This window comes from Tachypleus tridentatus, chromosome 8 (genome assembly GCF_004210375.1).
Source record: "Tachypleus tridentatus isolate NWPU-2018 chromosome 8, ASM421037v1, whole genome shotgun sequence".
In the NCBI taxonomy this organism is placed as follows: domain Eukaryota; kingdom Metazoa; phylum Arthropoda; class Merostomata; order Xiphosura; family Limulidae; genus Tachypleus; species Tachypleus tridentatus.
The window spans coordinates 26,024,259-26,050,638 of NC_134832.1; the positions used below are offsets into that span (position 1 = coordinate 26,024,259).

The 26,380-nt window shown below is 34.3% G+C and overlaps 1 protein-coding gene across 7 annotated transcripts in view; it reads right to left on the reverse strand.

Moving 5' to 3' along the window:
- Window positions 1–256: 256 nt before the first annotated feature.
- LOC143222020 (Krueppel-like factor 6) overlaps window positions 257–26,380 on the reverse strand; it is a 116,492-nt gene continuing 90,368 nt past the window's right edge. For 3 of the 7 annotated variants that reach the window (XR_013011917.1, XR_013011919.1, XR_013011918.1), the window contains exons 2-4: window positions 12,499–13,252; window positions 10,108–10,442; window positions 257–3,207 (exon numbers count right to left, since the gene is read on the reverse strand). Coding sequence is in view for 3 of the 7 variants with exons in the window: in XM_076447829.1 (XP_076303944.1) it covers window positions 3,011–3,207; window positions 12,499–13,252 (951 nt within the window). In the remaining 4 variants the exon portion in view is untranslated. Of the gene's footprint in view, window positions 3,208–10,107; window positions 11,477–12,498; window positions 13,253–26,380 lie in introns of those variants that run through there. The other 4 variants (XR_013011920.1, XM_076447829.1, XM_076447830.1 and 1 more) reach the window with 4 other exon arrangements.

Here is a 26,380-nt window from a genome sequence, read left to right on the forward strand (position 1 = left end):
CTAGCTCTAAATAAAATAAGTGCAAATCAGAATAACCTACGATAACCTTGCACCTAATGATCTGTTTTAAAGTAGCCTTTAAAAATTAAAGACTCTTAGTAAGATATTAAAATGTTTGTTTCACGAAGTTAGGTATAAACGATTTATAGCATAATACACTAAAATTCTACTACACTTTATTACGACGCAGGCCACCAAACTGTTTTGAAATGTGCACAATTATAAACAAATAAGTAAATGCATAAAGAGATAAGAGCCCGGTAATTACCATTCTTTATTAAATTAAAATCCAAAGAGAGGCATACAAAATCAACTTTTTGGCAAATCAAGATTCAATTAAATGTTTAGTATATATATATATGTATGTACACATCACAGATGGATATGAATATGCTATCAGTGAAGAATGAAACCGTTAACCCAAACGGCGGTTATATGTCGAATGATATATAACCAACGAAATATCGTGACAAAAATGCTGATATTTTAAGAATACTTACATTTCTTTTCCATTTATTCCATCCGTCACTTTTAATTTTTGAATATTTTTGTTTCTCTATTAACTTTGCCATAAAATGACACAGTTAAGCTTTGAATTTCAGATTGACTAACACGTAAAAAGTTTGGTATTTTGAACTTGACCGTTTCCCACATTAAGAAGAGTATTTTTTATTCTATACAACAAATGGACTACAACCCAGAAGAAATACATAAACATAAAACTACAGGGTATGGATATCTACACATTTGATACACTTGTCCCGCGAAATATTTGAAACAAATCAAAATTGTCTTTTTTAGTTTTCATTAAAATTCATTGTCAATATTCTAAAACATAGCTTTTTCTTAATCATAATGTTAAAAGTACTAGTATACAATTCATTTTCTGAACAAATTAAACATATTTGTTGAACTTTAAAATACTACTCCTGTTGACGAAGTTCTGAAACAATATCATCCAAAATTGAAGGGAAAATACTTAAATAATCATACAAGCCTGAACGTGTTCCTCACATTATAAACAATCAGGTACAATTATCAAACAAGGTGGACTAAATTTAGTACAAAAGTATTCTTATCAAAATGTGCACATACAATGCCCATATATGTTGTAAAATGTAACAATCTTATATCTAATTGAAATTATTTTTAAAAGTATACGTTTCAGCAAAGGCAAAAATTAACTTTGGTCCATTTGGATGATGAACACTATGGCTAACACAGTTACTAAGGCATTATTCAATTCTTCACCACTGACGTCATAAAAACATCGAAAATTAATTTATCATAGCAAGCAGATTATTTAAGCTTTACAAGATGTGGCGGGAGTGTGGGGAGACTTTGATTTCTCACATGAAAAATTACAGTTTTCAAAACCAGTCAATAATTTGGCAAGAAGATAAAAATGAACAACAACAAACAATTATTAATGTAACGATAATATGCCGTTTCGTACAAACGTATGCTTATTTTATAACCCGTTCTTCACTTGCCGAATTACTTTGGTGAGATATACACAAAACATGAGTTTCTATTTCTAACAAATCAGTCTGCAGTACAACAAAAGTAAAATAACCTTTACTGTCATCTTTATGTTCTCAAACCTTAGGCGATAATGTTTATTTAAACTTTCTATAACAACTGGTCTTCTGATTTTAATCACCGGCTTACGATATGTAACTAAGGGCTAAAGCGTGTAACATTGAATGATAGCTTCAAAACTATAATACTTAATAGTGGGTTACGCCTCACGTAGATGTGTATTTATAGCAACATTTTTTTCGCAGTCTTTCTGGCGTGACAAACAAAAGTGCAAAAAGTAGTAGACGTCTTTGCGTGCTACAATCAAACTAAGCCTAGCAAATATTTTTCTTTTGAAACAAGAATAATATTCTTATGAGTAAAAGTTTTATTAAGAATGAGAGAAGTTTACTTTTACTTTAAAAATGGCATAAATATTTAACTGTAAAGAAGTATCAAGAAAGTCCACACTGTCATTAATTAAAACACTATCTTGGTGAAAAAAAATTGATACATAAAAGAGTTTGTTTTGAGGCCTAGCTGTTGATACAGTTTATTTTAAAGTTCTTTGTTTAACAACTATTTTGCAAAATAGTAATAACACTAAGTAACAAAGTAATTATTTCACATAATTATTAAAAAAATATGTTTTGACAAAAGAAATTTTGACAGATATTGATGCAAGAAAATATAAAAATCTCAGAACAATAAGTATTTCTCTAAGTCGTTTGGCATTTTCCTACTGTATAAAGCTAGCATTACTAATGTGATACTAGAAAACAAGCAGTTAATATACAAATCTAGATAATATATCACATTATATGAAATAAACAATTAGAAAACCTGAAATTAGAAAAACCACTTTCAAGATATTCATCTGTCCCATTCTCCAATAGTTAATATCTTGTACGATTATCAATTAAAATAAGATAAAAAGTCAAGATATTTCAAATTCAAGTACAACATTTTATAAAGGGATGTTTCATGAAACTGCCGTTATTGATTAAATTTTGATTAACACAATATTTATGACAAACAATTAAAATAAAACAACAAGTTTAACTGTACTGTAAAGTATATATGCAGGAAAATGTTTTTGATTGTTTTTTTCAACGTTTCCAATAATAAACTGTAGTGAAAGTGTTTGCATATTAGCCGAATAAAAAATCACAGCATTTTTTAGAAATTTGGTGTTCAAGTAACATAGTTTTTCCCTACCCAAGAATGTTTTTTTTCCTGTAGTAAATGAATAAAACACAGAGATAACGAAGGATGATGTTCAATTTGCTGGAGCATTCGTTAATGGGAATACTTCAAAAAATCTTTAAAGAAAATACTTGAATAAATCATTTCTACGAAAATGTAAGAATATAAAAGTTTTGTAACTGGAGTCGCTATTCTTACTTCTTCTTCTTTTTTGCTAATTAATGATTTTACTTCATGATGTTCCAGATGCAGGAAGAACATTTTCGTCTAATTTGGGAAATGATTAATCAAAAGATGGTGTAGCTACTGAATGTCGCTTTGTATGAAGCGCGAGATGATCAGAACGCGAGAAGCAGCGGTCACAATGGGAACACTTGAAGGGTTTCGAACCAGTGTGCTTTCGATAATGGCGGGTCAGTTCGTCAGAACGAGCGAATCGCCAGTCGCAGCCTTCCCAAGAACACTTGTACGGTTTTTCACCTGCAAGAAAATTAGTTTAAGAATAAAGCCTTTTGTGATAAATATAGGAAACTTTCCAAAATATGTAAAGAACTCCTACAAGAAAAATACACACACTGTACTTGAATATAAAAACTTTAGAAAATCACTGTTTCATGATACTTCGTCCGAAATGAAAAGAAAACCCGAAAAAAAAGTTTAATAAATTTAAAATCTTACTTTATGGTTTTATCATGATGAAAATTGAAAAGTGCAATAATCCAGTCACATATTTACACAGAAGAGTATATGAAACTAAGAAATATACAGAAGGTTGAGCGTGTTATATTAAAACTATTCTGAATATGCAAATATACAAGTTTTGTGACAAGTACATTTAATATAAAGCCAGGGTGAAGTTCGCAGACAGTGTGCTGTCACACACACACAGGGCCCGGCATGGCCAGGTGAGTTAAGGCGTTCGACTCATAATCTGACGGTCGCAGGTTCGAATCCCTGTCGCACCAAACACGCTCGCTCTTTCAGTCGTGTGGACGTTATAATGTGACGGCCAATCCCACTATTCGTTGGTAAAACAGTAGCCCAAGAGTTGGCAGTGGTTGCTGATGATTAGCTGCCTTCCCTCTAGTCTTACACTGATAAATTAGGGATGGCTAGCGCAGATAGCCCTCGTGTAGCTATCCGCAAAATTCAAAACAAACAAACACCCAGAAAAAACGTCGACTTTGGGAAGGGTATGTAATCACATATTCATAAAAGAAAATAGACAGGAAGACATGCAAGAAAGTTAAACCAAAATGGTTTTAAGAAATATTCATTTTCCGATTGATTTCTTCGTGATGACGAGAAACCCGCTCAAAGTAAAAATGTATTTCAGGACGGCTGGTTTGGGTATTAAAACTTTTATTAAAATAAAGCAGAGAACAGCGTTTCGACCTTCTTGGGTCATCTTCAGGTTAATAAAGATGGTTTGTAACTGACCTTTGTTGGGCTCTTCTTAAGGACGAGAGTGTAAACGGGTACGGGATTGTAGGGGGCGTTGCAGTATATTTTAAATTATTAATTAGAACAGGCATAAAGGTGTTCCTTTATATTGGTTTAATTTTGGTTTGAGTTGTTATATAAGTAGGGCTTCTTTGATTTTGCGTTTGTTTATTTTTGTTTCCCCACTTAGTACCTGGAAGTTTTCTATGGTTATGCTGTGTTTATTTGATTCAGTGTTCAAAAACGTGTGAAGGTTTTTTTTTGTGTTCTTTGAATCTGGTTTCCATTTTTTCTGCTTGTTTTTGCAATACAGAAGTTGTGGCAGTTGTTGTATTGTATGATATTTTATAAATAATGTTGGTCAGTGTAGTTTTTACATTTTAGTTTTGTACCTGGTTTTAAAATAAATTCGGTGTTTACTGGAATGTTGAGTTTTGTTATATATTTTTTTCCAAATGTTGGTTATTTTTTTGCTGATATCAGGAATATATAGTATGCAGCAGTGTAAAGTTTTGTAGTTTGTTGTATCTTGGGACTTATTGTTAGTTTATTGTTGACCATGTTGTTGATCGAGGTGTGTGCGAAAAGTTTTTCAACGGTTTTTGGAAAAAATTTGTTGATGTTGATGAAGTGTTGTTTTATTTTGTTAATTTCATCGTTAATTTTATCGGGTGAGCATAGTTTTGTGGCTGTGTTTATTTGGTTTCTTAATATATTGAGTTTTTGTTTTGTTTCATGTGCATGTAAAGCCCAACGTGGGTGATTTTTTCTGTGAATTTCAGTTTTGAATTGCGTATCGGTTCTTGTGACCTTGAGATTGAGAAATGTTATTTATTTGGTTTTTCGTGTTCACAGATGAATGTCGTAGTGTATAGAATTAACGTGGCTGAAAAACTAAGTGTGTGTTCTGTATATGTGGATCCAGCAATTGTATCATCAACATACCAGTACCAGTATAGTAGTAGGTGTAAGGCTGAATTGATCGCTTAAGATTAAATCTGTGTCATGAAAATACTGGCCAGAACTTGTGACACGGGATTGCCCATACTTAAGTCATTTAGTTTTGTAGGTATTTTTGGTCATTGATCATAAAGTTAGTTTTGTGGAAGTGAATCCTATAAGGGTTGTTAATTAGTTGTTGAGGGTGTATATCAATGGGTTGGGGTCTTGGATATAAAGTTCTAAAACTATCTTATAAGGTTCGGTAGTTTGAACTCAAACCAAAATTAAACCAATATAAAGAAAAACCTTTGTACCTATACTTATTAATAATTTAACATATACTGCAACGCCCCCTACAATCCCGTACCGCCGTTTATACTGTCGTCTCTGAGACATATGCCAGGTTACGGTCAATTGCAAACTCTCTTTTTTAATCTGACGATGGCCTAAGAAGGTCGACACTTTGTTTTCTATTTCACTTTAATAAAAGTTTTAACACCCATACCAGCCGATTTGAGATACGAGTGATTTCTTAATGATCATTCTTATTACTGTATTTCTAAATATGATTCTTTATTAGCTATTTTGTACATGGAAGCAGTAAGGTTTTTATATCCCAAACGTATTTAAATGACTGAAGTGTATAAAACAAAGAAGACGTTTTTTAGAGGTTTTAGATTTCCAAAATGGCAATAGATTCATTTAAAACACAACCAATAGCGCAGCTCGTATATTCTTCTCGATTTTAAAGGTATTTATATATATAGAGTTTGTTTGCTTTTTGAATTTCGCACAAAGCTATACGACGGCTATCTGCGCTAACCGTCCCTAATTTAGCAGTGTAAAACTCGAGTAATTTAACCCACCTCGCCATGCCGGGCCATCTATAGAGAGACGTACTGTTTATCTTTTATTTCTCTTTCTTCTTTTTCCAAACATCTTCAATCGACTAATATTCCTTTATTTCTCTGAGAATTGACTCGAAACTTGGTAGACTTTTACTTTGGTCCAATATATCCAGGCTCGTTTTAATTATTATTTTCTTTAGGTTTTTAAGGGGTTTTATGAGGTCAGAGGTAGAATAATCCTAAAATGTATATTTTCGACTCCTGTGCAGTCATATTTACAGCAACCAAAATGAGAACTGGAACTAATACAAATTGTCGTACGCCCAACACATTGAACATAAAAGGTTGGATTTTTCCATTTTAAGTCTTTTTAGGAGAATTATATCTCGCAAAAAACAACAACAACAACATAATTTTGGGGGTTTTGGTCTATTACTTAGCCATATTTTGACCAATTTACATGAAATTTAGTACAAAGATACTGTCCTGCAGGTCCCAAGCAGCGATATAGAGGGTTTTCAATGTTTCTGTATTTTTTCAGGGTTTTTTCTGGTATCAGAATTGGCCATGTTGATACTGCGTGACGAAGACTGTAGCATTTGTCTGCGAATACAGCCTCTAATTAGTTAGACGTTTGATAGGTTAACCACGATAAAAATCATGGTATAAACACTAGCACGACCTAATATTATTTTAGTTACCAAAGTATTAGGCCCGGCATGGCCTAGCGCGTAAGGCGTGCGACTCGTAATCCGAGGGTCGCGGGTTCGTGTCCGCGTCGCGCTAAACATGCTCGCCCTCCCAGCCGTGGGGGTGTATAATGTGACGGTCAATCCCACTTTTCGTTGGTAAAAGAGTAGCCCAAGAGTTGGCGGTGGGTGGTGATGACTAGCTGCCTTCCCTCTAGTCTTACACTGCTAAATTAGGGACGGCTAGCACAGATAGCCCTCGAGTAGCTTTGTGCGAAATTCCCAAAACAAAACAAACAATACCAAAGTATTAAATTGAATTTTAGAATTACAGTTCTCAATTAGTAATAATGTGGATATTAACAATTGAACAGTTATTTTACGAAGTACAAAAATGCTTATTTATTCATACAGTTAAAAAACATTGAACAGGTTTGCATTATTCTAAAACGGATTGATACTAACAACAGGCTAAATTTATAGATTGATGAGAGCGTCGACATAAGTACATATTTCATTATTATTTTTGTAGTGTGTCAATGTTAGTAAGTCAACTTAGATTTTGTGGTTGCCATCAACTACATCGACACTTTTGTTATGGCACTGTTACTTGGTTAGGTTTATTATTAATATTCTTCTTAGGGTAGGATTTGAGGTTAAAGTACTTTTTATAACTTTAAGTAAAACTTTAGCTCGTAATTCATGTTCTCTCTCGTTTTTTCAGCCGATAAGATCTGAAATTAATCGAAAAATTTTAAAAATATTTATGATTTGTAGATAGAAATTATCTCAGACATATGAGGCCACATAAGCACCACTTCATTCTTGTGTTTATGAAATTGTTTTCAACGTTTCTACAACATTTTGATCATACAATAACATTACTTTTCAGCTTTCTTATTTCAAACATGACATACCAAATGAGTCTTATGCCTATGAGTAACTAACTACTCTTAAACATTGGTTCTGTGTCTCATTATGGTGATCGCAAGCGAATTGGGTCCAACAGGTAAATCATTAAAAGCAAAGTAAGAGCAGGATGGTAAGATATGAAATATGAGGTTTAATACAAGTCCGAGTTAACCAGAAATGGAAGATACTGACATACATGCTTCGGTTCACAACACTTTATGTAACACATAAAAACTATACATGAAATAAAACAGCTCCTCATTAATACATGCACTAACACGTGCATGATATGATTGATGAGCGAAAGACGAGACCAAATATGGTCATAGTTTCGCTATATAAGAACAGGATCAAAGTAAAGCTTATTTATAATGAAATATACTTAGAATTATATACAATTATAAACCATTTAGGATTTTTATGATGTCGCTTCTCTTAAGTCATCAGGCAAAGACTCATAAAAGAAAAGGGAAACCACAGTCAATGAGTTTTCTATTTCATATATAAACAACATACCAAGAAAATTTATTAAATTAAGTTCAGTTAACTAATAAGCGAGCCAATGATATTGTGCTGTAATGAAATATACTCGTAAATGTTTTAATAGAACTCCAACATTCTTCAACATACTAAAAACATGCATAAAATATGTAAGCGTGCCGAGTTTTCATTATGCACTAAATTCATCCTTGTAAGACTAGAAAAGCGAATGATATTATTGTATATATTTAATTCTCAGTTGTGATCTTATTTCTTTGTTAGTAAAACATTATGAAATTAATAGTTGTCAAGAAACTAAACTGACATTTTGGCTTGTGCAGTTTTAATTTGAGAAGTAAGATAATTAAACAGCATAGATGGCGTTCTCCAACTCACTTGTTTTTTTTTTTTTTTTGTGTATGTGTGAACGGGGGAAAGAGTTGAGAAAATGTGCAAACGAGTCATTTTTTTCCGGCAACAACTGTGTTGGCTTTAAATAGTTTCTAAGTCACTATTTAAAGCTACTTACTGGATTATCTGTGCCGTTCCCACCACGGGTTTCGAAACGCAGTCTTTAGCCTTTAGCCAGAGGAGGGTACAGAATTAAGTAACGCCCCTCACTTGTCCGAGGCTGATATTTCTCTGTGTTTGGATTAAACGATGACCTGTTGGTTTGCATGCTAGATTGTGAAGCTAGTTTGTGTCATTACCATAGAAACGCGCTCTGCATTTTAGGGCATGATTATCTTATAAGAATGACAGTGAAATGAAAATAATTTATAAGAATAACCCAAATATTTGAGGTAGGAAATTTTATTCTTAAATGATTATGGCTGTGTTTATCGTTTATTCATCATTTCCTTTTATCGTTTAGATTATCTATGAATTTTTAGTTGCGTTAAAATGTTAACTCAACTTATATAAAATAATTTGTATTTTGAATAAATATATGTATGTATGATAAAACTGACACAAGCTTCCCTAGCGGTGAACATTCACTAAGAGAGAGTTAGTTAAAGGTGAATTTTACAGAAAAAAAGAAACTCTGCAGTCAAAAGAACTACTCATACTGATTAATAATGCAGGTTCACATTTTTTATAAAAAATATGTGCTAATAAATGAAACATAGAACTTGGTGCAGAAAGAGCCCTTTCCAGGTGACAATCCGAACGTTTTAGTTTTTACGTTTGCTGCTAGGAAAAGTACTGTGACGTAATAGTTGCCAAACAAACCGCCAACGCTAGCGCGTTGAATGTAAATAAACATGGCCAGTGGATACTGAGAAACAGAGGCGGAGTCTGTTTTGACTTTGTGTTCTGAACAGTGTCGAGTAGCGCCATATCATTTCGAACCTACTCTGAACGAACCTAGAACAGTTACTTTTGACACAGATCTGACAAGTTCTATTGACGAGGACAGTTCCACGAACAGAACTGTGAGTGATACTGATAGCGCCCAGGCCGGTTGCGAGTCAGTCATACCTCCAGTGAAGGAATGGTAAGCCTAAGTCATGACAACAAATATGGTCTGTATTATTTCACGTGCAAGTTTAAGCATCTCGAAACCTGTCTGGTGTTTATCAATTATTGGTATCACAAACTGGGTTTTATTTGTTCATACTTTGCCGACTATAGTAACTAATACTCGGCCCTTCCACAATCATTGTACCGGGTATTTATGACTAGTAACAAAATGAGTTTCAATTATACGTCATAATTCTGTCTATAAAATCAAACTAGATGTAGCAGTCCAAATAGTTAATTTATCTTGAAATGTTAAATTTGAAAAGTGAAATTCTTCAAACTTTTTAATATTTAAAAATGATATAAAAACATCTACTGAATGATCTACCAGCTTTTAAACTTGGAATATACTCTATTTGGGATAGATATGTACACTGTCTAGACTAGGAAATCAGGGTTTCACTGACTTTCAGGTGCCACAAATGCAAAACACGCTCATGAATGTGAAGCGTGTATGTCTAGTTACATTCTTCAAAAACTTGTACTTTTTAAATTATTATATTATACTAGTTATTGTTTATCGCTTTATACTGCGCACATACCTTTAAGTTTGTTCTTTTCGTGATGGCAAGGGATGGCTTCAGAGGGGTGGAACGTGACGCTGCAGGCTGAGATCAGTCCTCAGCTCTACACGAGGAAAGATGGTGGGGACGGTCCTGTCTACTGCCGATGGTTTTTTTCGTTCTCAATCTGCCTGACTTGAAATCCACGGAATCCAAAACAGTGGGATCCGACACAAAACATGAGCGTTCAAAGTGATCTTTACAAAGCTTTGCATGGTGTGAAGGAGTCCAGTTCTTCCTATTGACCATTCGCATCCACTGTCGCCACCTTGTCGGTTCCTTCTCCTTGCACGGAAACGAAAAGAAGCTTTTGTCTGATGCCGAACCGTTTTTACAACCATAAGCAACGCAGTAAACCGTGTTATCATGAAACAAACATAAAGTAGCAATATCAAGGCAAAAAATAGTCTCACAAAATATGTAATCCGAAAAAAGCACCGATAGATTTACATAAAACATCAGCACTGAAAGGAACAAAATGGTCGGCGCGCAACGAAGCGTGTTTGGCAACTATTACGTCAAAGTTGTAAAACGTCACGGAAACAGCCGAACGACCGAGAGGAACTTGAGTTTGAGGACCCGCATATTTTGTTTCATTGTTTACTCAAAAAACTAGTGTTTAAAAATATGGCAACCACAAAGGAATTATACCTAACCAAAGTACAGTTTCTAAGGCAATTATTAAATTTGTTGAAAATTCACCTTTAAGGGTATAATTATTGTCACGCGATGTTGTTACTGATATTGCAATATATTGTTTGAATATTGTAATTGCCGCATTGTTTGTGGAATAAGGTTTTTCCTTCTGATTCATTTTCCTGGTTCCATTATTATCGATGTATTAATATTTATGATGAACTATTTATTAATACTGGTGTGAAGTCATGGCCAAACATTTGTTTATTAACTATTTTGAATTTATTTCTAAGTGTCGTTATTTCAAGTCTCACATCGAAGACAGGAGCAGAAAAAAGTTTCTTTATAACCTGCTGAATAAATTCATGTGCACCAAGGTGTTAATATCAGATGCAACTTACTTTGGAATAAAACAACAACATCATAATTATATATTCTATCAACATAACTACAATAAATAATAAACTGTTCCTGTGTACACTTCAGTCTTAATTGTGCAGAAATTTCTTCATTGTTTGTGTAATCGTGAGACCACCCAGTACATTTGGTACTCCTGGAAGAGAAATCTCGGACAAGCTCGTACTTGGATCTGTACAAGATCCCGAAGAAAGAAACAACCGCTTGTACTAACTATGAGTTGTATTGATGATAGACGGAAGGAAAGTTGTGGGTTGTAGTTCCTTTCCTTATGATAAAGGACAATTCACTCAGTCTGTGTTAATAACAGTGAAAATTATTTATCAATCATCTATAGACAAATATGTAAAAATTAAGGATAAAAGGAACGAGAAAAATAGACCTTTATGATTAATCTGTTTAGCAGAACTGGGGAAAGATGAGAAATCATTTGTAATGTCTATGTAAGGACAAAAACTTGCAGTGAGCGCCATGAACTTAGTATACTGGGAACCGCAATATGAAATGTGAATCAAACAGTTACAGTGTGAGGTAGAAACGTAATAACCCTCTAGAACTTATTTTTTATATCATTGTCGATGATAAAGAGAATAATAGATGAACTCATTGCAATGCTGATAGGAGGAAGAGAGCCGATACTTTTTACTGTCTCAACTGATTACTTGAATACTAGGAATTTGGTCTCATAAATACTGTTTTTAATTACAAATAATTTCTCGGATAATGAAAGTAATAACCTATGCTCTATCAGACATTAGGTACAATGAATATATACTGATATAATACTTTTATTTAAACAAAACTAATCGCAAACTGAGATTGTCTTTGTAAGGTTATTACAGCTGTTTTACTCAAAACGACAGCGCTGATGGACCTTTATGGTTGGTGACTTTGCATACAGTTATTGACAACCAATAAACTGACTCTTGTTGTTGTTTTGAGCTAAGCACAAAGCCACAAAATGGGATACCTGTGCTCTGCCCACCACGGATATCGAAACCCGGTTTTTAGAGTTGTAAGTCCACAGGCATACCGCTGAGCCACTGGGGGGGGGGGGCAAACTGACACTTAAGTTTTCTTTTATCACAATTTCTTTGTTACTGAAATTTAAATTACGGATATGACGATAAAATTAATGCTAACATTAGAGATATACGTTTCAAAAATGTTATCTTTAAAATATAGATATTTTGCCGAAATTAATTTTTCTGAAGAAACAAAATGCTATTTAGGAATTGTACAGTAGTTACCAAATATTTTTTTATTACCTACTAATTCGAGTGACGTTTCCTAAAGAAGACAAAAAGGCAAACTTACCTGTGTGAGTTCGCTGATGAGCTTTGAGATGAGATGACTTTGTGTATACTTTTTGACAACCAGAAAACTGGCACTTGTGCACTCGTCTCTTATCTGATCCGAGGTCCAACTGACACCTTGGTCGAGGAGAGCTAATAGCTTTGGCTGAGAACGCTGGGGACATTAATGTGGAATTTAAGAGTGTCGTCTTCTGAAATATGTCTCCTTTTGGTCCTATTGACACTTGTATAGTGGAGTTAAATCCCACACTTTGGGTTACTGGTTTCATAAATTCGCCATCTGGTGAAGACGGAGGAGAAAACGAGGTTTCTGATGCATTAACCATTTTCAAAAAAACTTTTTCAGAAGATGCCGTAGGCGATAACGCTTTCTTTCTTTTCAAGTTTTGACTATTGCTTTTAAAAACATTAGAAGTATTTGGAACTCGAAAAGCTTTACCCATTGAATTTTCACACGAGACTGAATTTATTCTGATATCAAGAGTGCGATCATCGATATCGAGGTCAGAAACACTAAGCCTATCTTCCCCACCACTGCTATTACCTGAATCGTTAATACTCGTTGTATTTTCGACCACTCTGCCATTCAATAAAAGACGGTTCTCTTCTATAACATCCTTTATGGTTTCCATGGATGTATTTTGTTCTTTTGGTAGGGTAAAGAGGTCCCAAGGGCTTTTGAGGTCGTCAGGTAGGGGCTGGCAAGAGTGCAGCTGGGGTTCTCCACGAAGATACCGTTCCATCTCCAGGAGGGTCTGAAACAAACAAAACAACATATGTAAAATATAAAGATACTACAATAATGCAGAAGTATCTTATCTTTTACATATAATAGACGACTGTAGGGTATGGCATAGCCAGGTGGTTAGAGCACTCGATTCGTAATCTGAGGGTCACGGGTTCGAATCCCCGTCACACCAAACATGCTCACCCTTTCAGCCGTATACGCATTATTATGTTACGGTCAATTCCAGTATTCGTTGGTAAAAGAGTGGCCCAAAGAGCTGGCGGTAGGTGTTGATGGCTCGCTGCTTTCTCTCTAGTCTTACAGTGCTAAATTAGGAGCGGTTAGTGCAGATAGCTCTCGTGTAGTTTTGTGCGAAATTCAAAATAAAAAACAGGACTCCAATCTTAGAATTACACGTGACGAGGAAAAACATGTAATGAGATTTGTTTGTTTTCTAAATGATCAGTTTGGAATATTATATTAAATAAGCAATTTCGACCGAGCTTTACTTGTTTGTTCACTTTATGGGTTGAATGGACAGGTTAAAGATTTCCATGGTTCAGCCATATCTGCTCTTAATTTTAAAATTCAGAACAGAAGGAAAGGTAACAATCGAAAGCATCCTCCTCCTGAAACGGCTATTCCTAATTAGCTAATACTAATCCACTAACGTAGTATCTGAAGCTGAAAGTATGAAGTGTGTTTTGAAGTATCACATCTCGAATTCGAGACTCTCAGATCATCAACCTGACATGCTGGACCATCATGCCACGCTAAGGCCATTCCACCACTGATTATGAAATTAATTGAAATGCATACCAACTATAAATAATTATTTATCTAATCGTTAACTCATCTACTATAATTTTCTGGGTCTTATGATCTGGAACACGGAGAAGTATGAACCTAAACACTGATTCGAGTCACATGCTCTACACATTTATCGATAACACACCTATTAAACCCAAAATCAAATAGAGAGAGACTATCGAGTAAAAACATCAGTAATAAGAACAAAAGAGTTTACTTTTCGGATGGAAATTATAAACGAAATATGTGGCCTATTTTATTATTTTTATTTTGCCGCATGATCATTTGATATTGTCTTTTAAACAGAATGGATGCGACTGCGGTACTCTGATAACATTAATGCCATTAAACTGACTCCACTAGCAACAGGACACAGTAGTGAGTTGATCAGTCCAAACAATCTGCTGAAGTACACACAGAGTATTATTAACCTTCTGTATTTCGGACTGTGTCAAACCAAACTACTACATATATCCAGTGAATGTGCTCTACTGGATTCTTATTTCACAAATCAAATTTCAAAGAAATCTATTAAAAAATAACTGAGTTATAACATCTCCAATTTTGACTTTTCTTCCTTTTCTTTCGGCCCGGCATGGCCAGGTGGTTAAGGCACTCGACTCGTAATCCGAGGGTTGCGGGTTCGAATCCCCGTCACATCAAACATGCTAGTCATGGGTGCGTTATAATGTGACGGCCAATCACACTATTCGTTGGTAAATGAGTAGTCCAAGAGTTGATGGTGGGTGGTGATGACTAACTACTTTCCCTTTAGTCTTACACTGCTAAATTAGGGACGGTTAGCGCAGATAGCCCGCGTGTAGCTCGCAAAACTAAAAACAAAGCAAATCTTTTCTTTATCTTGCCACTAGAAGTACGGAAGCTATATTTGATATACAAACATACTTAACTTTTATGGATTTATTTTAAATTTGACACACTGGTACATCTTTTCAACCTACAAGTAGGAGTCTCATTTGGTGTAAATATAAGCCACACGTGTCGAGTTATTCAACAAAAACCGTTCACATTTGACCAAAACTTTTGAACACGCCTACGCAAAACGTCATGTGAGGTGCCAGTATGATATTTTTACTACAGCTTCACTAAAGAGTGAAAAGTGGACCGTTTCTCGTAATTCCGATTAGAGACGGCTGATCTGGAGTAAAAGATCTATAAGGTGAAAGGACGCGTAGATACATATGTATTGATTAGGCCAAACAAACTAGATTATCAGTTTCTAGCTGAAGTTTCCAAAAGAGTCATACGTGTTGACGGTTATTATTGATTGTTCATTGCCAACTTTTCAGCACAAATTTACTAAATTTCATGAAATTATCTAAAGAGTGTTTAACGTCGCGTGATATTTGCTTAAACAATCACCATAAATAATGATGTTTGATGCAGGTGTACCGAATTGCAGGGGAGGGTGATGACATGAAACTGTTAATTTCATTATGTTTTTGACAATTGCACATCTAATTCCCCATCAGTACGATCGTAATTTTAATTATTTTTTTTTACTGAGCTTGTGTCATTAACAGATGAGAGACCTCTAGTTTTATTACTTGACGCAAGAACTAATAATTGTTAAACTTCAAGAGTTGTCACTAAAACGTTTACGACGCTGTACTTTTGGTACTAATAGTTATTTTTTTAGTTATAGCATTTTCTTTCAAATTATTTCTTTAATAGTCTTGTAATTAGAAGGATATTACAATACTTTACTTCATTGTGTTGTAAATTCGTTTGTTTTAATATCAATATTTTTTCTTTCGCTCCAGTGCCTTCCATACAATTCAGTCAGTTCACTATAACGTCTTGTACTTCGAATAAATAATATTTGTTTAGAAAATGTTTATGATACTTCTAATCGCTCGATTCTGAAATAAAAGCGAAATCGTATGTTTAGTTACTGTCAAGTAAAAAACAGTTTAATACAGACACGTAAAGAATCAAATGTTTAACGTCATTTCCTTTTCCTAGATCCCTTTTAGAGAGAGGAACTTGCTTAAGTTTGTAAAGCTATGTTTCTAAACACTTTTTTGTCTGCATAAAATAAATTTCATAAACACATACAAAAGATAACGAGACAGCAAGTCAATTAATGTTGTACTTGATAAATTATATTTAAAGACTCTCAATGTCAACACATGAGAAACACTACAGAAGGTAAAAATAGTGCGTGAGTACTGTAAAAAGAAGGCATCAACTTGATTATAGTACAAGAACTACAAGTGCTTGAAATATTATCTTACTGTAATGGACATAACATGTACGTTATTATCTATATATGTAACCAAACCTCCTTCGCCATCTACCGAATGACATCACAAACATAAATCAATGAAAAATTCCACACTTTGGGTATTTGAGATTCAGACAATACAATTAGAAAAATAAATGTGGTATGTGGAATAACCATTTCCTTATCATTACTAGCACAAACAACCGCCCGTACATATGGTATATATAAAGTATAGAAAGAAGCCATCAAGTTGATCAGAGAATGAACAACAATAGCCTGAAATATTATGAATAGCAAAGAAAGAAGTCACCAACTTGGCCAGAATATAGAATTAGAACAGCCCGAAATGTTGTACGAAGCAAACGAAAACAAAATAAGAAATGTCTGAAATATTATATTAAGGCAAGGCTATGGATAGAACATGTTATACGACAAATTAAAATTATTAACTGCAAGTTTTCTAATGCCACATTTTATGTATAAAGGTTTTTCTATTTTCGTAACCCCACCCTCCAAAAATACTCATTAAATACACAATGTTCAAATACTGAGTTCTACTTACTACCATTTTGCGTCTTATAGTAGACAAACATGTTGGGTTTGTAATTACCTGAGATGAGGTTAGACAACAGTAACTGTGGTTACTAACATAACTTACTAAAAAATTTTGCTGTTGTTGTTTTTCTCTTTCGGTAAGACTTTAAACTAAAAAAGCTAAAACAGATAAGTAACCAAGTAGATGACTACAAATAAATCATGGTTGTCTGTAGTATTTTGAACGACACTACCTATCGGGCCCGGCATGTTAAGGCGTGCGACTCATAATCTGAGGGTCGTGGGTTCGCATCCCCGTCGCGCCAAACATGCTCGCCCTTTCAGCCGTGGGGGCGTTATAATGTTACGGCCAATCCCACTATTCGTTGGTAAAAGAGTAGCCCAAGAGTTGGCGGTGGGTGGTGATGTCTAGCTGCCTTCCCTCTAGTCTTACACTGCTAAATTAGGGACGGCTAGCACAGACAGCCCTCGAGTAACTTTGTGCGAAATTCAAAAACAAAACAAACACTACCTATCATTAGGTAAAAGATTATTAAACAGAAGGATCAAAGTTGTAGCCTACACTTAATTTTAACCAGGGTGTACAGATCACGATAAGCACATGTTCGACTTCAAGTAGATGAGCAGAACTTTCCAAAGTGTTTTAAAATATCGAAAAGAGTTCAGACATACTTGACTGTAGGCATGCATGTTTTAGTGGATGTAATATCAATCTTTCTCTATATATATACGCACAAACTTCACTAGATTTCGCATACTTTAACAATATACTTTAATAATGTTTTGAATTATTAAAAGAGATTTTCAATCACATTAGACTCACCATCAAGTATTTATGTAAAATAACGAGGCATCACAGATATAGCTACATGTTAAACCTTCGATGCCACTATAGATCGTACTTTATAACTGTCATAAACATTCTGTTGGTCATTCAGACAAATCATGTATTAGAAAAATAACGCTCATAAAAGTTGTTAAAATAACAAGTGAACAATGTTTCTTGTACAAGTCATGAATGCATATTTACTCCATATATAGAAATCAAAAGAGCAGAAATATTTGGTGTGCTGATAAAGTGTATCTATAGAGGAAGGCACTCTACAAATAACAGAAAGATAGGTGACGCTAAGCATCAGCTATCTCGAATAAACTATACATTAGACACCAGGTACGTATATTCCAAACAGTTATATAAGGCTCGTTAGAAAAGCTAAGACACCAAGTATATATGTTCCAAACAGTTTTATAAGGTTTGTTAGTAAAGCTATAACACCAAATACACATGTTCTAAATAGCTGTATAAGGTTTCTTAGTAAGGCTAAGACACCAAGTATGCATGTTCCAAACAGCTGTATAAGGTTGTTAGTAAAGCTAAGCGATATTGGATGAAATATATGAGCATTTGTCTTACGTTTTCTCTGGTGTAGCAAGAGATAACAAACATCCAACGTCTGAATCAACGTAAGTTAGGTGAGTCAAAGATAAGAAGAAAAATTCACATAAAACCACTGTCTACGTATATTAACTTCTGCATTTGTAGTTTACGCGAGGAGGAATTTGTTTCCTTTAAGATATTTAATTAATAAAAATCAATTGCTTGCGACCCATAGTTTAAGGTATATATCATAAATTTACTTACATAACATCTAAATATGTTCTCACTGTAATCTGTATTAATACTGTTCTTTTTATCATACAGGTCTAACACCATTCTTAATGCTTTATAAAGATATCTTTCACTGTCCTCGATACATATACTGTAACTAACAGTTTTTTAAGGTAAGAACACATACTTACAATATTGGTGCTATCAAGAAAAGTTATTTTCAACCTTCTTTTTATTGTTTATTTTTTGGCTTAGGACGCATTTGTACATATTGATGACCAGTAGCAACACAGTAAACGATATTCGTGTAACAAAATCTCTCTCTTAAAACTATTAATAAAAGATAGCTACATTATTGTCTAATTTTAAAGGCTTTTCTCAACCCTTTTAACAACATCGGAGGGCCAGCATGGCCAGATGGTTAAGGCAGTTGATTCATAATCCGAGGGTCGCGAGTTCGAATCCTTGTTACACTAAACATCCTGGTCTTTTCAGCCGTGGGGGCGCTATAATATTATTGTCAATCTCATTATTAGTTGGTAAAAGAGTAACCCAAGTGTTGATGGTGGGTGGTGATGACTAGTTTCCTTCCCTCTAGTCTTAGAGTGCTAAATTAGGGACGACTAGCGCAGATAACCCTTATGTAGCTTTGTGCGAAATTCAAACCAAATAACACTAACTACAAATTTTTTGGCCAAGATCCACGAGTTGAAGGATTACATTTTATTCATAAGTTTCAGTTAAAATAGTTCTTAATTTCAATGGTATTCTCAAAACTGTCTCCAAAAACTTTGTGACGAGTTTTCTAGTAATATGTTAAACACGTTTAGTGTACTGACTCATAATAGTACTAGCAAAGTACTTCTTGAATCTCTAACGATGTTCACTGGGTAAAATATATCGAATCAAGTGCTAGAGGAGAATGAAAAACATTTCAAGGTAATAAAAACCACAAGTGTTTCAGTATCCAATTATGGCAAAACCAAAAATATTTCCATGTGCCTTGCATTCCATGAAAGATTAGGTTGCAGGCGAAGGAAAGTCGAGATGTTTACTTCATACTAAGCTTAAGATGTACATACCAGTTAAGGTAGTTGATACACAAATTCTATTAGTGTCCTCGTGATTTTTTGTCACTTGTATTTCTACAACGCTTTATCTTGTCTATAGCATATAACAGAAAACTTTCGCAAATATAAAATTTGTCTAATTACGAAAGCACTTAATGATTTCACAAGTCAAAGCCAGCAAGGTCTCAACTTTTGGAACGTTACACGTGTTTATACTAGACAAAATCTTATCTGGTTCTTATAAGCTCTAATTATATACATGATCCATTCCTTTGAGTTCATAACAGTCTTCAAGTAACGCTTAAAAACGACAGTGTTGTTTCTTTTAATTTATTGTTGTTTATAACCGTGGCGTCATTTTAATTTTTTATAGATGAAAAACAAATATATATATATAAAATTGAAAGAGGTTTACAGCTATGCCTTTTCTTATTTCACACATTTAGACGATCACATGATAAACTTGCGGTATAAAAAGGCATAAGATCTCTATGTGACATTAAGGTGAATGCTAGAAACTCAGAAACTTGGAAGTAAAGGTATAATAATATATATACGACTAAAATTTTGTTATGGATAACTTTTTCTCAGTGCTAACAATACCCCAAATCCTGTGATGGATATAGGAAGCAGTAGGCTGCAGTTACAAGTAATAAGTTAATAGCTTTTCTCCTAATCACTCATCATATATTATTACTCGTGAAATTGAGACCATTCCAGCATGCATATGATTTTTGTCAAATTTGGCGCTATGTGTCATGTGGCGTTTTTTTTTTTTCATTTATTAGCGTTTATGTTTCAACACAAACTACTATTATATTCCAAGCACGAGTCAAAATGTATTTAAGTTTGGACAAATTATAACATTCTACCAGCAGAGGTGTCTCAACGTTATCTTGTTGTTGTTTTGTGTTATTTTCAAATGACACATGAAGCAAAAGACCCATCAACTTAAGGAAACTTAAAGAGACGGCATGAAGGTGACAACTCAGAACAAAAAGTCTGAGACAACTGTGCCTTATACCACCAGGTTCACTAAAACCCTCCGTTTCCAGATAACACAAATTTCCTGTTGTAACTCATATGCATCTGAAGTTCTTGCACTAACCCACGCCATCTATGATATACTCAAGGAGACATTGGGTTCAAGACCATCTGGCTTGGACAATCAAAGATTAATGCTAGTGCCCTTCAGAGACGTGTTTAAGTTTTTCTAGACTTTCCAGACAGACCATTACATAAGAGTATGTAGATGACTAGATTAGCTGAACACAACCATTAAGATGATGATTCCAACATAATCTGGGACGGCACCAAATTCAATGGAAATACTAAACTTAATATAACCTAGGAAGATTATTTGAGAGCTGTGCAGTATAGGGATGAGATATTGCTGTTTTTATGAGGCTTTTTTCGGATTAGGACTGTTGTTTTTATGGAGTGTCCTTATTCAAATACGAACTCAATCAGGTGTAACTGAAATTTCATTCAGCATGCTATTTCAGTTTATTTCGTTCGGCCAATGACTCGAAACGAATTGTTAGACACCCTTATGAACAAAAAAAAAGACTACCTGACAAGAACCACATGACTACACGACACATGCATAATATTTTTAGTAATATGCTGTCGTACAGATTACTCACTGCTCAATAATTTGAAGGATACATTAAAAGTTGACAAGACGACTTATACTGGTATTTTTTTCTTATAAATTGAACAAACTGGTACGTGTACGTAAAGTGTTCCCATTTTTAGAGGTATCATCTTCCATGATAAGTTGTGTACAAATACACTGGGACGAGTAGATACAATTTGTGTTTCGATTAGCTGGTTGAGAGACATTTATTAGTTGCTGTATTAATTTTGAGTGGCATATTTCAATCAAAAATGCCATAGGTATATCCCTGATGTTCAGCATGCTTGATTTGTTTTATTACAAGCTGCAAATATAGCAGTTTCATTGTATCCATAGTTACAACTACTTGTTATTTTCAACATGAATGGTACGTTATTTGACACCTCGACTAAATGTTCAGGTCAAAGATTCCCACATTTCACACATAATCGTCCCTAATTTTGAACTACTGAACAGAAGAAAAGAAACCAGTCATTGGCTACTTTTAGTGGAATTTACCGTCACAACTATAATGATTTTACCTTCAGGAATGCAGATACTGTTTAACAGCACATTTTAACTCAAACCTATGGACCTTCCAAACTACAGCTCATCATGTTAACCATTAAATCATACTTGACTAAATTCTCGCTACTGAAATCAATCTATGTGTATTTGCATTTTGTAGGAAATGTTTGAATAACTGATAATTTCAACAGAAGACAGCCTACCTCCAGAGTGAGTGGCATTTAGGGTCTAAAGAAGCACTACACAAGGTCATAGATGAATGGTAGAGGTCCTTGACTGTCTTCTAGTAATAGCCATGCTTCTAAAGGCGATAACTCAGAAGTCGTCTAGCACTATATTTTTCACCCTACTACGGTCTTGGTTCTTTTATATTAAAGAGGTAATGTTTGTTTTTGTTTATTCTGTACCTCTCATTGATTAAAAAAGTCATGTTTGTTTTGTATCTTTTATATTCTCCCTATATTCAAAAGGTAAAGTTTCCTTTATATCTATGATATTTCCTCTTGATTAAAAAAGTTAAAGTCTGTTTTGTACCTCTAATAGATTAAAGGAGTAAAGTTTTTGTTTGTTCTAAACCTCCCCTTGAAAATTTTCTTTGCTGCCCATGTTTATTTCAAACAAACGTTTTTAACCATTTTGATATTTCATGATCAGTTATTGGAAATCTGTGAATCTGAGTATCACACTCTTTAAGTTATCTCAACATATATCTAGTTTGATAAAAATTTTGTTAAAAAGTATACATATTTCTCAAAACACAATTAACAAACAGCAAAAACAGATAAACCATTTAAACAAAGTGCTGTAATTTTACACAAAAACGATAACCATAATTACAATGCATTAACAAACCTATCAGTTTGCAATTATTAATTTTTCTATGGTCAACCCACGCCTAACAACATCAGTGTTCTTAAATAGATATACCTACCTATTACTTGAGCAAACCAGTTCGGCAAAGCAAATAATTTCATTGTAAAATTCAGGCATTTAATAATAATGAACGTTTCTACGTAGATTTTTTTATGACATAAAACATGTAACTGTTTGTTAGAACATCGCTATAGTTTTCAGAGTAAGAATTTCCATTACACTTTGCGGTTGTATGAGTACGCTTGTCATCAGCAAAACTCATTGATCGGGCTTAGGCTCAACGAACCGAAACACCGTTCCAGTTGTTAACTATTTTTATGAAATCGTTCTTGTTGTTCGAGCAGATTTGTGCAGCGTGGGACTGGTGTTCGAAAATAAGATAAACCTTGTTAATTTTTTTTCCAAGTGAAGCACTACTAAAATTTACCTTAGATTATCGGTGTTGAGCAACAGATGAAAATATTAACATGTGAAAACGTCAGTCCTGCAGGTTTTTGACTTATTACATAAATTATAATTTTAAAAAAATGTTTGTTTGTTTTTTGATTTCGCGAAAAGCTACATGAGAGCTATCTGTAGTAGCGGTCCCTAATTTGGCAGTGTAAAACTGGAGGGAAAGCAGGTAGTTATCACCACCAGCCGCCAACTGTTGGACTACTTTTTACCAGCGAATAGTAGAATTAACCATCACATTATAATGCCCCACTGCTGAAAGGGCGAACATATTTGGTGTGATGGGGATTCGAACCCGCGACTTTCAGATTATAAGTAAAGTGCCTTAACCACCTGGCCATCCCGGAGCCTTAAAAAATATTAGGATAGAAACAATAAACTAAACAGTTTTAGCTCTATTTTTTTTAATTAAATTTATTTAATAGCGAAACGCTTGAGAGATATCTACCAAACATTAACTTGATGCGTGCATACAAATATTAATCGAAGTAGTTCAAGTTAGAATTCTTATTTATTTTCTCCACATATTGATTAGTAAAATGTCCTTGATGATGCGTTAGCTTAGTTGGCCAGACGACATGTGTCTTCCTGCTTTTCCAGTGAACTATACTAAAAAGAGCTCGGGCGTCAATTGAGACACCGTATTTTTGGCTCCTCAAGATATATATGTGTGTGTGTGTGTATGTACACAAGAGAGATAACTATTTTTCTTGAGCGCCGGAAGCGCGTTAAATCTCGACAGTTACTGTTGCTGCTCCCGTTCTCGATTGCTTATCCTGCTTCGGTTATTTTTGGACAATTCTTCAAAGTAGAACGGTTTCCTGCTAATTCACAAGGCATCACCAGAACAGGATACGCGAAATTCTGCATGCAGAACAGTAAGGCAAAGACTACCATAAGGATCTGTCAAATGTCATTCGTTCAGTAGTATGTCATAAAGGTATGATCGTACTAATTATCAGGTGCCTTTTGCATAAAACACTATGCTTATGCCTAACAAAAGTATTCAAAATTAACAGAAAACCAAATACACATAAATCGACATAATTTAAAACAGTTTTAATATATTAACATTTTTGCTTTGTTCATTCAGGGATAATAAAAAGATCATTTATAACATCACCATGGCTTTACAGTTTATGTCGCCATCTCCAGTCTTGCTCTGTCTGATGATCGTAACTCTTGACAATAATCCTGCAGCGTAGTTTCCATTGCAAAAATCTCCATTGTAAGACTGTCATAATAATAGTGCACCACTTTTCCTGCACACTTTCCACAATGAGGACGATAGTTTTTCAATGCCCATTTCAACAGTTCGATCGCTCAGAAATCAATAGGTATTGTGTCAAGTATGTCTTATTATGGAATTACATGAATATCCATTTCATTCTCCAGATGTTTAGAATATATGACTGTAAGCCTTTCTTGGTGATTCCACATCCTTTAGTATGAGAGTAAACGTAAACAGAGCTTACCTTGACCTTTATATCCTTATTTCTCTCTGAGGCAGTAACCAGCAATGATCATGAATTCCTTTGAAAAGTTTTTGCAGCATACCATTTCTATAATCCATTGACCTGTATAAATTGTCACAAGACTTGTCACAGTTACCAAGTACACAAACACTTCGTCGAGTTTCACCACATGCTGCTATTGTTTGTTTATTTTAAATTTAGCGCAAAGCTACACGAGGGCTATTTGCGTTAGCTATTGTACCCTGGCTTGGTACCGTTCATACAGTTTCCTACAGTCTGTCTTCCTCTTCTGGATTTGTGTTGGAAGAAGTTTGCATCCTCTTTCCAGTTTGAGGTCTTTCTTGGGTATGTTTTGCACTGTTGTTTGGGGCAAGTGGACGGCTTTTGCAACTAACTTTGGTTTCACGGATTGCCATATGTTACACAACTCTGAACTTTATTAACTACGAGAGACTATAACTCTTTCTGAACGTACTAGTACCCCAAGCTGATCCATATTCCTTTGCCTTTCAATGCTATTAAGCAAAAGGAATATTCCTGTGTTGTTAATTATAAACCTCTAATCTTAAGACATCTTTATGATCTAAGAATATGAACTTTTTGTGTTGTAAAGAGTTGTTACATAACCTTCTCAATTACACTACTTAAGTGGGAACGCCTAGCAATGCACACATGTAGTTTTGATATATGCCGTTACACCACGACTTCGTATCGGCTGTGGTTATCACACATTTGCTGAATCGTACATTCATAATAGTTTTTAATGTCAGGCTATTATACGAAAGCAAACTTAATTTGCGACACATCTATCCTTCTATCAATCCCAAGCAAGGTGGAAGCTATATAAGCAAAAAGCATTAAGAAAATGTTACTAAAAGATCAAACACAGACTAGAGGGAAGGCAGCTAGTCATCACCACCCACCGCCAACTCTTAGGCTACTCTTTTACCAACGAATAGTGTGATTGATCGTCATATTATAACGCCCCCATGGCTGAAAGAGCGAGCATGTTTGGTGTGACGGGGATTCGAACCCACGACCCTTGGATTACGAGTCAAGTGCCTTAACCCACCTGGCCATGACGGGCCATGGTGTGTCTTGCATTCGGAGATCTGGAAATAAGAAAATGTCATAGAAATCATCTTTAAATAACTTAAAAACCTGAAACCCACGATGGATAAGGCTATTTGTATTACTAGAAACCTCATTGATAAATAGTTCATTTCTTTTTTTCACTCATTATCAGATTATATTTTTTCGTATATTTACATCAGCAATGAAATACAAATCACAAGTAATAATTCCTAGGTAGATCAACAGTATCATTTTGTACTTCCTTTTTTACTTCATTAACACTCACTAACACTTTTGTTTTTATTTAATTGATGTCTTTTTGTACATTTTTATGACATTCTCAATTTCTTATCTTCTATCTAATTAATTTGAGTTAATAATTTTTTATATAAATCCTATGTGTCGTTCTTATAATTATTCTCTTAAATTTCTCTGCGTTTCTTTAAATTTTTTGCTTCTTTCTTCTTTATCTTCCTTCCGCTGCATCTGTTAAATTAAATCTTCTATAATATTTTAAGCACATGTGGTCATATTGAAGTTGAGTCTTTATTTTAATTTTTATTAAACTAATCCCACTATTGACAAAAGTATCATAATAGTATTGATTGTTGGATGGATTATTTTGATTATTCGGTAAGAGAAGTGCAGTTCTAGTTCACTGCAAGTTAGCTTGACTAATGCTTATTAATAGGCCCACGTTCACAGTAAACCTTAATACAACAGTTTTATGTAGTTGCTAATTTTCTCACTGTATGAAATGTATAAAATATTTCTTTTTACTTTGTCGAAACACAAATTTAGTGATTGCAACACCAAAATTTCTGACTAAATCAAATAATATTG